This window comes from Mobula hypostoma, chromosome 1 (genome assembly GCF_963921235.1).
Source record: "Mobula hypostoma chromosome 1, sMobHyp1.1, whole genome shotgun sequence".
Taxonomy (NCBI): Eukaryota; Metazoa; Chordata; class Chondrichthyes; order Myliobatiformes; family Myliobatidae; genus Mobula; species Mobula hypostoma.
The window spans coordinates 143,932,498-143,946,444 of record NC_086097.1 but is presented as its reverse complement, the minus strand read 5'-3'; the positions used below and the strand labels follow the sequence as shown (position 1 = coordinate 143,946,444).

The 13,947-nt window shown below is 43.7% G+C and overlaps 1 protein-coding gene across 1 annotated transcript in view; it reads right to left on the bottom strand.

Moving 5' to 3' along the window:
* Window positions 1-930: 930 nt before the first annotated feature.
* The window catches only part of LOC134351244 (unconventional myosin-Id-like), a 135,583-nt gene continuing 122,566 nt past the window's right edge, over window positions 931-13,947 (bottom strand). The window contains exon 22 of the mRNA XM_063057340.1: window positions 931-1,178. Within this exon, the coding sequence (XP_062913410.1) occupies window positions 1,022-1,178 (157 nt within the window). The 3' untranslated portion in view covers window positions 931-1,021. The remainder of the gene's footprint in view (window positions 1,179-13,947) is intronic.

Below are 13,947 nucleotides of genomic sequence, written 5' to 3'. Positions count from 1 at the left end.
AGTCTTCATTTGTGTGTAGTTTTTCATTGAGCCTATCGTATATCTTTATTCTCCTGTGAATGCCTGCAAGAAAGTGAATCTCAGAGTTGTGCTAGTTGACATGTAGATACTTTGATAATAAACTTACTTCGAACTTTTACCTTTAAATTGTTGAATATTCCTGCCGTAGTGTTTGCAGTTCTGCTCAGTGCAAGCCAACATTGAACGGAAATTAAGAATCACCTTTTCCCCGTAAGGTGGTATCATGTTAGTTATCTTACACTTGGCTAGAACTGTGGCTGTCATCTAATTAGTCAATAGCAGGATCTACTGAGGAGGGTGCTGCTCATTGAACTGATGGCTACTGTCAGATTTCCCAGTGTGCTGGCTCATCACTCTGTCCTGCGGCCTCACCACTCCGGCGGCCCAGCTTCCATTCTGATATCTTACGCTTTCTGTGTGGAGCTTCCCCAAATGCCTAGGTGGGACTTCCCCAGATGTTTTGGGGTCCTTGCAGAACTGGTTGGTAGGTGAATTAGCACTGTAAACTAATTTTAGTCCTGGTGGGAGGATCAGCGTGGTATGCGTGTGAGAATAGGTTTCAAGGAAATGAGGGGATGGGGTGAGTTAGTGTTGCTCTGAGAGATGCCGTTGATTTGATGGACCTTCTGTGAAATATGAAGTATTGACAATGAGGCAAAAAAAAACCCCTCCATTCATTTACTGTGTTTCTCGGCCACAAAAAAAACCCCAAGTTACTTGAAGTACAATAGTTATTGGTGTAAAGCAGAAAATGTAGTCGTCATTCAGTGCACAGCAAGATCCCACAGATGGCAAAGCCTTGCTGTTAGCGATGCTGGGTGAGGGTGGGATGTAGGAAAGTGCTTTTCAATCACATTGCTCCATTCTGGGCAGCTTTTTCAATCCAAGAATGAGCGAATAGAGAGAGAATAGAATTTATTTTATTAAAAAAGCAAATCTTAAAAATAAAAATAAACAACAGCCTGTGTTTTTAACCACTGAATCCACAACTGTGTACTTGTCATATCTCCGAACAGTACAATGTGAAGCCTTTGGGATTTTTCTTGAAGTCTGGCTCTGGTTGCTCAATCCTCCTCTCCACCCCAACTGTGCGTTTCTTGCCGCGCATATGGCACTGGATTGGATTGCTGACATTGATCTCCAGTGGTAAATGATTCCTGAAATAATAGAAGTTAAAGATTACAAAAAGAACAGCATGATTAGATACTTTTAGAAGAGGAAAGTATGGTAAGTATTCAGCTGGAAGTGCCACTGGGACAAGATCACTTTCGATCCTGTCTGCAGCCTGCCTCTTCCCTGTGCCCCCAACCATCCGCCGTGCCCTGGGCACAGTCTGTTTGTCCTGGGTGCCTCTCCCCTGTGGCCATCCCACAAAGTGGAGCAGGCCACAAGGGATGAGCTGGCCTTAGGCAGCGGCTGCTAGCCTTTAAATGTTAGAACTGAATTTAAGAAGTTAGTATAAAAATAAAGGTAAGAACTTTTCACCACTTAACTTTCTATCATTACCGGCCATACCACGTCTAGGTTGTATTACGAATGCCAAACATCCTTGGCATAAAGCCAAGGGACCAGCTACATCTACAAGTATACTGAGCATCTGGCCATCAGCTCAGGATATTCCTGCTCCATTAGTGGACTGGGTACTGAGTCGGCGATACAGACGGAACAGCTTCCGACCTCCAAACTGCCGCTGACATTTGCCTCCTGTGGCTCGGGGCCGAAAGTCAGCAATGATGTATGCACAGCAGTTGTTCAATGGTTTCCTGTGAACACACCGGCTGAAGGGAAGCACAATCTCATCACAACGGCGTCCTGTCGGAGTGTGGGTCCTGCCCACTCACAGGCACAGGAGGCCTGGCCAGTGCCACCCCACCACTCCAGAAGAAGTTCTGGGAGCTGCTCCAGCCTCTGTGCAAGGCTTTCTTTAGACTCCTGGGAGCTACTGCAAAAACCCCCTCAAGCTTGGTTGTCTACAGGCACTTGTCTCTATTTCTGACAGCATAAGGCATGATATGAACCAATAGGTCTACAAAGGAGCTAATTTCAGTGAAGAAAATTACAGCATCTAAGCAGAAACTGGCCTAGCCAAACAAACTGTGTTACCATTTGGCACCGGCTCACATACACCAGACCAAAACAGATTTAAAGGTGAATGAAGCTTACAGGAAGTGCCATAGTCTAGTTCATATACAATATCGGGCAGACAAAAAATAAATGGACTGCCCAAGGAAGAGATAAAGGTAGAAAGTCAACTTGCAGTTTCAAAAAGAGCACTAATCTGCAAGCTGCTAATGAAAAATCTGATAATGATGACAGTGACACAGGACGGGGTGGCCTTGAGATTAACGTACAATGTGAAAACTAACAGGAGACTAACAATATGGCTTACACCAGAAGTGAACAGCAAATTAATTAAAATGGAATTGGACACTGGCTCAGCTGTTTCCATTCCACAAAATGAGTGTGAACAGCATTTCAAAGATACTGAACTGAAGCCTGCAGATATCCGACTAAGAACGTATACTGGAGAAAAGGTAACTCCTGTGGGAATGGTATTTGTAACAATGACATACAATAATCAACAGCCACATTGGGTGTGCATGTGATAAAAACAGAAGGCCTGCATTGTGGGGCTGTGATTGGCTGAGACGACTACAGCCTGATTGGAGATCCATCCACCATTTGCGTGCCACGTCCCTGGAAATAAAGCCAACTGAAAGCGAATTAAGAACGGTACTGGATGATGCCACAGTAGCGTTCAAGGATGGCAATGGAAAACTCAAACATATCAAGGATAAAATAATGTTAAATGAAAATGCCGCACCCAAGTTTTGCAAAGCTCTTCCAGTTCATTATAATATCCATGATTAAGTAGCCAGTGAGCTCGATCGCATGCAGGCCGATGGAATTCTTTCTGAGATTGAGTGGAGCCTATGGACAACACCGGTGTCCCAGTAGGCAAGAAGAATGGGTCTGTCTGGATCTACGATGATTTTAAGGTCACCATCAGCAGAAAGGTTTGTTCAGACTCTAAGGAATGCACTGCAAGCAATGTCAGCAGCACACACTACACTGCCACTGAATCAGAAGTTTACCAATTTCCTCCTGGCATATTGCAATGCAGCACACTCCACAACAAGCAACTCACCAGCTAAGCTTTTCCTGGGCTTTCCCCTGCATTTGTTTACACTTGGACCTCCTCAAATCCAATCTCAGAAGAACTATGCAGGACGAAGAATTGTGACAAATTAAAGGCTCCCCAAACAAAGAGGTTCGATGTTTCACTCCTGAACAAGCAGTCCTGGTGAGGGACTACAGATTTGATCAAAAGTGGATTCTCAGAAAGAATAAGGACAGAACTGGACCACTCTCCTACACCGTGAAGATTGTGTCTGATATCATTGGAAGATGACACATCGATCAGTTTAGGAGAGCAGAGTCAATTGTTAGAGAAGAAAGGTGGTCAGAGCTGTCAGAACCACTTCCTGCAGTCCCAGAGTCAACTCCTACAACCACTACAGAGGAAAGCCCCAGAACCTGGGATTGTTTCACAGTCACAAGTCTAGCCTCTGGGTGCTCCAGTTTCCTCTCCCAGTCCAATTTAAAGTAAAACTTAATGTGCATAAATTATCTCCTAGTTCCCTGGTTTGCCTTTCAATTAGCTTGTATGTTTTGTTGTTACAAAACATAACCATTCACCTCCAACAATCTTCCTGTGGAAATGGGGCTAATCTTCAGAATGACTGAGAATCTATTGAACTCCTGGTGACCACACTCCGACACCCAGACTTCAGTAAGCAAGCTGCAGAAGGCACACAACGCTGCTGCTTGGCATGTGCAAATGTGGAGCTCCAAGCAAATTTTAATTTGTTTAGTGAAGCTCAGGGGTGGGTAGGCCACACATCAAACATGAGCAAGGGTCTTCCACTGGACCTATTCCTACTCTGCTACATTGCTGTATAACAACCAAGGTTCACAGCAAAACCATGGAAAATTTGAACCACTTCCCAAATCTAGGAAGCCACCTTTTGGTGAGAGCAGACATTCATGATAAAATTCACTGTCAGCTTTACTGCACCAGCACACTTTCTAGTTGATAATTGAATGGGGTATTTGAAGACTATATCTGGCATAAAAGCCACAACACAAGAGTGGAGCTAAATAATTCTTGACCTAAGTCTGGGAATGCCAATGAAAAACAGTATATATTGGATAGACTATACTGCAAGTACAGTTCTTGTCAAACATTCCCAAAGCAAAAACAGCATTATAGATAAGGGAATAAAGCTTCCTCTATGTTGAATTATAAAAAATAATCCAAGAATAACTACAGTATAGGATTTGTGTAGGATAAAGGCCCCTCTATACTGCCCTCTTAAATATTTCAGTGGTTAGATACAGAATAAAACTCTTCCCACTTCAGAATTTCATCAGGGATGGATGCAGCCTGGATAACGCACAAAATAAAGCTCCTTTTGTACAGCCCATCAAACATCCCCAATCAGATAAATTATAGATTTTAAAGTTCCCTGTATACCACTGTTGCAATGCATTACCACTTGGGACTGAAAAACATCTGAAAGCTGCGTGTTGGAAGTCAGAATACAGAAGTAATCTCATAATTCTGCAATGCCAACAGTAGCTAAGGAGATGAGTATAAATCAGACCAAAGACACTGTAATTTAGCCCAAGTTCAATGGTCCATGCAAACACCAGGAATTCTGCAGATGCTGGAAATTCAAGCAACACACATCAAAGTTGCTGGTGAATGCAGCAGGCCAGGCAGCATCTCTAGGAAGAGGTACAGTCGACGTTTCAGGCCGAGACTCTTCATCAGGACTAACTGAAGGAAGAGCTAGTAAGAGATTTGAAAGTGGGAGGGAGAGGGGGAGAGATCCAAAATGATAGGAGAAGACAGGAGGGGGAGGGATGGAGCCAAGAGCTGGACAGTTGATTGGCAAAAGGGATACGAGAGGATCATGGGACAGGAGGCCCAGGGAGAAAGACAAGGGGGGAGGGGGGGGAAAAAGCCCAGAGGATGGGCAAGGGGTATAGTGAGGGGGACAGAGGGAGAAAAAGGAGAGAAAGAGAAAGAATGTGTGTATATAAATAAATAACAGATGGGGTACAAGGGGGAGGTGGGGCATTAGCGGAAGTTAGAGAAGTCGATGTTCATGCCATCAGGTTGGAGGCTACCCAGACGGAATATAAGGTGTTGTTCCTCCAGCCTGAGTGTGGCTTCATCTTTACAGTAGAGGAGGCTGTGGATTGACATATCAGAATGGGAATGGGACGTGGAATTAAAATGTGTGGCCAGTTGGAGATCCTGCTTTCTCTGGCGGACAGAGCGTAGGTGTTCAGTGAAACGATCTCCCAGTCTGCGTCCGGTCTCGCCAATATATAGAAGGCCGCATCGGGAGCACCAGACGCAATATATCACCCTAGCCGACTCACAGGTGAAGTGTCGCCTCACCTGGAAGGACTGTCTGGGGCCCTGAATGGTGGTAAGGGAGGAAGTGTAAGGGCATGTGTAGCACTTGTTCCGCTTACAAGGATAAGTGCCAGGAGGGAGATCAGTGGGGAGGGATGGGGGGAACGAATGGACAAAGGAGTCGTGTAGGGAGCAATCCCTGTGGTAAGCAGAAGGGGGGGGGGAGGGAAAGGTGTGCTTAGTGCTGGGATCCCGTTGGAGGTGGCGGAAGTTACGGAGAATAATATGTTGGACCCGGAGGCTGGTGGGGTGGTAGGTGAGGACAAGGGGAATCCTATTCCTAGTGGGGTGGCAGGAGGATGGAGTGAGAGCAGATGTGCATGAAATGGGGGAGATGCATTTGAGAGCAGAGTTGATAGTGGAGGAAGGGAAGCTCCTTTCTTTAAAAAAAGAGGACATCTCCCTCGTCCTGGAATGAAAAGCCTCATCCTGAGAGCAGATGAGGCGGAGACGGAGGAATCACGAGAAGTGGATGGCATTTTTGCAAGAGACAGGGTGAGAAGAAGAATAGTCCAGATAGCTGTGAGAGTCAGTAGGCTTATAGTAGACATCAGTGGATAAGCTGTCTCCAGAGACAGAGACAGAAAGATCTAGAAAGGGGAGGGAGGTGTTGGAAATGGACCAGATAAACTTGAGGGCAGGGTGAAAGTTGGAGGCAAAGTTAATGAAGTCAACGAGCTCAGCATGCGTGCAGGAAGCAGCGCCAATGCAGTCGTCGATGTAGCGAAGGAAAAGTGGGGGACAGATACCAGAATAGGTTTGGAACATAGATTGTTCCACAAACCCAACAAAAAGGCAGGCATAGCTAGGACCCATACGGGTGCCCATAGCTACACCTTTAGTTTGGAGGAAGTGGGAGGAGCCAAAGGAGAAATTATTAAGAGTAAGGACTAATTCTGCTAGACAGAGCAGAGTGGTGGTAGAGGAGAACTGGTTAGGTCTGGAATCCAAAAAGAAGCGGAGAGCTTTGAGACCTTCCTGATGGGGGATGGAAGTATATAAGGACTGGACATCCATGGTGAAAATAAAGCGGTGGGGGCCAGGGAACTTAAAATCATCGAAAAGTTTAAGAGCGTGAGAAGTGTCACGAACATAGGTAGGAAGGGATTGAACAAGAGGGGATAAAACCGTGTCGAAGTATGCAGAAACGAGTTTGGTGGGGCAGGAGCAAGCTGAGACAATAGGTCGGCCAGGACAGGCAGGTTTGTGGATCTTGGGTAGAAGGTAGGAACGGGAAGTGCGGGGTGTGGGAACTATAAGGTTGGTAGCAGTGGATGGGAGATCCCCTGAGCGGATAAAGTCGGTGATGGTGTGGGAGACAATGGCCTGGTGCTCCTTAGTGGGGTCACGATCGAGGGATAAATAAGAGGAGGTATCCGCGAGTTGTCACTGTGCCTCAGCAAGGTAGAGGTCAGTACGCCAGACTACAACAGCACCCCCCTTATCGGCTGGTTTTATAGTGAGGTTAGGATTAGCGCGGAGGGAGTGGAGATGAAGCCACACTCAGGCTGGAGGAACAACACCTTATATTCCGTCTGGATAGCCTCCAACCTGATGGCATGAACATTGATTTCTCAAACTTCTGTTAATGCCCCACCTCCCCCTTGTACCCCATCCGTTATTTATTTATATACACACATTCTTTCTCTCTCTCTCCTTTTTCTCCCTCTGTCCCTCTCACTATACCCCTTGCCCATCCTCTGGGTTTTCCCCCCCCCTCCCCCCTTTCCTTCTCCCTGGGCCTCCTGTCCCATGATCCTCTCATATCCCTTTTGCCAATCACCTGTCCAGCTCTTGGCTCCATCCCTCCCCCTCCTGTCTTCTCCTATCATTTTGGATCTCCCCCTCCCCCTCCCACTTTCAAATCTCTTACTAGACCTTCCTTCAGTTAGTCCTGACGAAGGGTCTCGGCCTGAAACGTCGACTGTACCTCTTCCTAGAGATGCTGCCTGGCCTGCTGCGTTCACCAGCAACTTCAATGGTCCATGCTTATTCCCAGCCTAGGACTACTGACTATGTGGATTCAGCAAGTTACCCCTATTCCCGAACGTTGGATTCTGATGCATATTGCTTTTCTGTGAGAAATAGAACAGGAAGGTTCCCATAAATACTGCAAACATTAATCATGGTCCTTTCCCTCTGGTTTGTCCTATTACTTTCTATTTTTTTTCTCAGGCTTTACACTGTCTCTTTGCACTGATAGAAAAAGGGATGGCACAGTTATGAAGTACATTTTGGTTGTTCTTTTTGGTGGAAAGCCTCCATCCGAAATGCATTTTTTTCTCTCTCATATATTGACTGATCTTTCTGGTGTTTTCTGAATTTTATTTCAGATGTTTGCAGCTTACTCCTGAACTCTTGCTTGCCTATATTGACCTTAAGTTAAGCAAAACCTCAATAGCAAAGCTCGCATCCCTGTTTTCAAATCCTTCCATGACCTAGATCTTCACTATGTCTGAAATCTTCTCCAGGACCCCAAACTCGAAATATATCTGAGCTGTTTTAATTGTGGGTGAACCATCCTTGATCTTAATCACATCAACAATAGGGACCCTACCATTAGCTGTCAACTCCTAAAATGCCTCCCTAAATCTCGTCACCTCTATTTTTTTACATTCCTGTTTTAAGCTACTCCTTAGAAATTAACTTTGCACCAAGGTTTTGATGGTAACAGGGTTGTATTTGCCTCAAAAGCAGGTCAACATTATTAAAACACAAGAGATTCTGCAGATGCTGAAAATCTAGAGCAACACATATAAAGTGCTGGAAGAACTCAACAAGCCAGGGTGAAGCATCCTGATGAAGGGTCTCAGCCCAAAATGTCCACTGCATATTCCCCTCCATAGATGCTGCTTGACTTGCTGAGTTCCTCCAACATTTTGTGTGTGTTATTTGCTTCGAAGAAGTGGCCTGCTTCATATTACAAGGGAACAATTCTGGGTGTTCAACTCACTTACTTACAGTGACAGAGAAGGAGGCCATTTGGCCCATTGTACCCATGTGTCTCCCCACGGATCATTTCAATCAGTCCCATTGCTCTCTCTTTATTTCCCCATACTCCCACAACTCATTCTCCTTCAAATGCCCATCAACTCCCATTTGATTGTCTTTGCCATTAAGCCATAATGAGGGGTAATTTACAGCAGCCAATTAACTGGCCATGTGCCTTTCAGGTACAGTTGGAAATGGGAGCGCCCAGTGGAAGTCTTTGTGTTCTCGGGGAGAATGTGGAAGCTCCAGTCAAATAGCTAAGAGGAGGACTGAACCTACATCTGCGACGGTGTTAAAATTGCTGACCACCAAGTTTTACATTCAAACAGTGATTTTAAGCTCATATCCACCTACCCTTCAAAGGCTAGGTCACTTCCTTGTTTATCATCCATGACAAGTTTAGCTGCTGATACCATTATTTGCGTGGTGGATCCCCCCATCCCTACCAAGGAGGCGATACATCCAGCTAACTAAGTAGATTAAACACCGTTCATTTATTTTTAATGATATACACTTAAATTTAAATAAAATTCTTAATAAACATATCCTCTCAGAGGATTTCTATCTTATAAAATGTTTCTAAATTACAATTGATTTCTAAAACACAAAGGATTTCCAAAGCACAGGTACAATTCTTCTAAGCTAAAAAGACATACCAATGTTTTGCAGATGAATGAATTATCCATCAGAGAAACCCAAGGCAAAGGAATAGATTCTAATTCGCCACATCTTTCTGTCATTCTTTTTGCTGTTCCTTGACCATTCTTAACAAGCCTGACCACTCTTTTACATTTACACTGCTTTAGCAACTTTATGACTTCACATGCATGTGATTTTTTTTTCAGCTATCTCTTCACACAGTTGCTTTAAAGGATTCTGGGGACGCATATCACAGACACCCAAAGTTACTGCTGTGAAGGCTGATTCTCTGAGTGCACAAATCTTCCAACTATTGATAGTTCAGCTCTTTGATATGCTAAGTGATAGTTATCAATCTGGTCTGCAAGCTTCCTTGAATTAAATAATTTAGCCAGTGTATGATGCAGGTTGTTAGGTAGTAGTTTGGAATTACATGGATTTAGCAGATATTAATTCAAACAAGAATCAGGCCTCAATTCTTATTGTAAATGAAAGTAGATTCAGGAAGCTTGCAATTAGCCTAAAATTTTTACTTGTAAATTGCAAGCAGTAATTTGAAGTTAAAGTCACAGGCTGCTCCACAGGCTAAGAGATTGCATATGCAAGAGCTGAGCGTTAAAACAATGCGATTGAGTTAATTAGCTTGCATCAAGCCAGCAACATTGCAAGTCATTTGCACCATTGTGATTTGAGTGCAAGCTGGCAGACCAGATGGATGTGGCCACTTAGCATATCAAACATGGTTACGAGTATAGGTAATCAATAGTTTTTGTGTACCTATAATATTTGAGTACTCAGAGACGGCCCTGACAACATTGACTTTGGGTAATACATACAAGATGCTAGAGCAACTCAGCAGGCCAGGCAGCATCTATGGAAAAGAGTAAACAGTCGATGTTTTGGGATGAGATTCGTCATGAGGACTGGAAAGGAAGAGGCAGCATCAGAGTAAGGAGCAGTATTGGATTTCCAGCATCTGCAGCTTTTCTCTTGTTTCAGATTAATTTTTGGCGCCTAGCTCTCTGTCATCAAAAGATTTTAGAATATTTGTGTTAATTAGTTTCTCCCAAAGGTGTCTGGACCTTCAGAGGCATCCTATCAATTACAATGTGCTTCTAATAGAACCATTTTGTCTACCTAAAGTATTGAAGTAAACAGTATCATTGTAACTATTGAAAATTGTATTGAACCACCAGTTGTTGCCTTTGGTATATAATGTGATGTACCTTTGGGTTTGTGAGCCTCTTCTGAGAGTGACTCCAATATGATATCTGCTAGTTGTGCTGAACAGGACTTCTATATCATCAGCTTCAGGGTCTCTCCAGTGACTTTGATCACAGTCACACCACAAGCATTAACATCACCCCATTATCTTACACTGCGTCTCTTGAGTAGCCAGCTCCATGCTGTGGGCCGGCAGGTAGTGGAGCACGGAATATTGGTTAGAAGTTTAACTTACTCAAAAACAATTCTTAGCTCTCTAGAAGTGTCAGCCTCTGTGGTAGAAAGCTGAGCTTGACAAAAAGGTACCCCAGCCTAGGACAGTGAATGTCCATCACACACCAATTGTTGCACCATTATGCCACTCAATAAAGAGGTTTTAGTTAATATGGAAAACCACCTCGTGTGAATCTTCCTCCTAAGCCCACAATTATAATTTGAGCCATCACCACTCAATAGTTTCTAATATTGCCCCTTCCTGTGGTTTATCAGTTGGGTGTAGCTCTCTCCTGAGGTTTTGCTTATTTAATGTCCTGCCCTGAGCCTTCTCTACATTAAAGCGGTTTCCTAGATGTGCCCAAAGTACTAAACATACTGTTGTGTCACCAGTGGTACAGTGCTAGCTGGAGTGCATCCGGCACATCTTCAAAAAAAAAGCTGAAATAAACAAGCTAATTAATTAGGTGCCGCCCAGGGTGATTTGAGTATCTCAGAAACTGCTGATCTCTTGGGATTTTTATGCACAACAGACTCCCGAGTTTACAAAGAATCCAGAACAAAAAAGCATCCAGCGAGTGGCTGTTCTGTGAGCGAAAATATCTTGTTAAATCCACTCGCTGGATGTTTTTTTTTGTTTTTGGCACCATTCTTTGTAAACTCCGGAGTCTGTTGTGCGTAAAAATCTCAGCAGATCAGCAGTTTCTGAAATACTCAAATCACCCTGGGTGGCACCTAATTAATTAGCTTGTTTATTTTGGCTTTTTTCTTAAAGAGGTGCCGGACGTGCTCCGGCTAGCACTGCACCCCTGGGTGTCACCAATGACTAGAACAAACCCAATGTGCTGGAGATTTCCCAGAGGTTCTGATGTCATTCGAGGAATTGCTTAATGCAGAGGGTGAAAAGGAAGAAGACTGCAAGCGATGGAAGAGGGAGAGGTGCACATTAGGAGGAAGTATGTAAACCTAATGACCTCCCTCACTTCTCTCCATGATATAAATTTAAATGTAAATCAGAAGTCAATACTTTAGCTAGAAAACAGAAAGATATTTTCTTTTCCTGTAATAAGTTCAGAGAATGGGCTCATTCATATCCAGGGGTTCCTCTTGATTAAATTATCCACTGTATTAGTCTAAGGCTGCCTTTACTTGGAAGCTGTGCTGTGACATTCTGACATTTTTGCTGTGGAATTCCTAACTTTCTCAATTTTGTGAAAAATAGACTTCAATGTATTTATTCTCAGATATCGTGTGATTGCATTTACACAGACAGCTTTTGAGTTCATCAGGAGTCTGGACTCTTCGCAGAATGTATCCCAAATATCACGGGCTGGCTGGGTCTTTCCCTAGTCACAGGATTTGAATCCACATGAAAAGCACTGAACAGAGATTGGGTCTCGTATCAAATTTACTGCCTACTTATTGAAGACTGAACAGAAAATATTGCTTCACAAGAGAAAATTCCCAACTTCACTCGCCCCTCATCACTGTGTGCTTCTGCTGCCATTGAGTTAAATAGCAGTCATACCAGTAGCACCATTCTCTGGGGCTGAGGGTGCAAGTTCAGTCAAAGTGCCGCTTGTTGATTAGAGTCTGCTTTGACCAACCTGTCTACGTGAGCCCTTGGACAAATGTCCCATATTGACATCCCAAGATTTACAAGAAAGGGCAAGCTTGACTGGAAGCGATCTTGTTCTTGCTTGTCAGAGCATGTGTGAGCCTGGAGACTTCTGGAGATCTCCATGACCACCATCTAGAGAACCATTAGCCTACAGAGACATTGCTCCTCAGCGAGGCTAGACTATGAGCTTAGAGTCATAGAATCATAGAAAAGTACAGCACAGAAACAGGCCCTTCAGCCTATCAAGTCAGTGACAAACCATTTAAACTGCTACTCTCATCAACCTGCATCAGGACCATAGCCCTCCATAGCTTGGGTCACGGAGGAGCCTGCAGGGACAAGGACTGCATCAGTGAGCCTTTTTGCTTGGTATACCTCTCCATGGCTATGGCCACATCTTCCCATGCTCCAAGAATTGTAGCGAAGCCAGCACACAAGCGCCAATTGAAAGCAATTTCCAAGTTCTGAATATTCAGTGAAGCCGAGCTAAACTCTGGGTGGTGATTAAAACTAGGTTTAAGAATGAGCAAACAGCCTGCACACTGCTCTGCAACAGACTTCAAAACCTGCAACTGAGAGTAGAAGTGGCCCCTTCAATCACACAACTGATGAAAAGCAGAGTTATGGAGACCTGTATGAACAATGAGTGACCAATGACAGTCAAACTTTGGAAAAAACATCACTGAATTTCACTAGGGAATGATAAACCACAATATTATATCAGGAATGATGTCATTAGGACTACTTTTGATGCTGGAAATGTATTATCTACCTCTACTTTGACAAGAAAAATATAGGGTTAAATCCATTTTAATTAGACGTTTTTAGTGTAGAAATCCTTTAGCGAGTCTTAATTACTGCCAAACTTCCTGATGTTGAAAATTAACTTCTCCAAACATAGAGAATCAGTCCTTCAGGTTTAAAAAGATTATAAAGTAAAATATTATCTTCAATATCTTTTCAAATGCCTAGAAATATAATCATATTGCACTGTTTATTTCAGCTGGATGCTGAAAACAGTTTGAGAAGTAGCAGGATCAGCCTTCTCAAACTTCCAGAGTTACTAGGCCCTGAGAAAAGTTAACCATTACGCTTAAAGTCTTATAAAATATGAAGGATTAAGTCTCTACACTTGCAAGTGTTAATTTTCAACACTAGAAAAATTATTTGCTGTAATGAAGACTTACATGATGAGGTCACACTCAGGTTGGAGAAGCAACACCTCATATTTCATCTGGGTAGCCTCCAACTTGATTGCATGAATATTGACTTCTCTAACTTATGGTAATTTTTCCCCCTTCCCTTTCTCTCTGTGTCCATTCTCTTCTCTTACCCCTTCTCTTCTCCTCCTTCCCTTTCTTCCATGATCTACTATCCTCTACCATTAGATTCCTTCTTCTTCAACCCCTTACCTCCTTCGGCTATCAACTCCCAGCTTCTTACTTCATCCTCCCTCCTCCATCTCCCCTCCTTTCCCCTCCTCACGTGGTTTTACCTATCACCTTCTAGCTTGTATTTCTTCCCCCTTCCCCACCTTCTTATACTGGCTTCTTTCCTCTTCTGAAGTTCTGATGAAGGGTCTCAGCCCAAAGCATCAAGTGTTTATTCCCCTCCTTAGATATTGCCTGACTTGTCGAGTTTCTCCTGCATTTTGTGCGAATTGCTTATGATTTCCTGCTTTCCAGCATTTGCAGAATCTCTTGTGTTTCCTTTATTTATTGTCAAGTTCAGTCACTACATCCTGGCA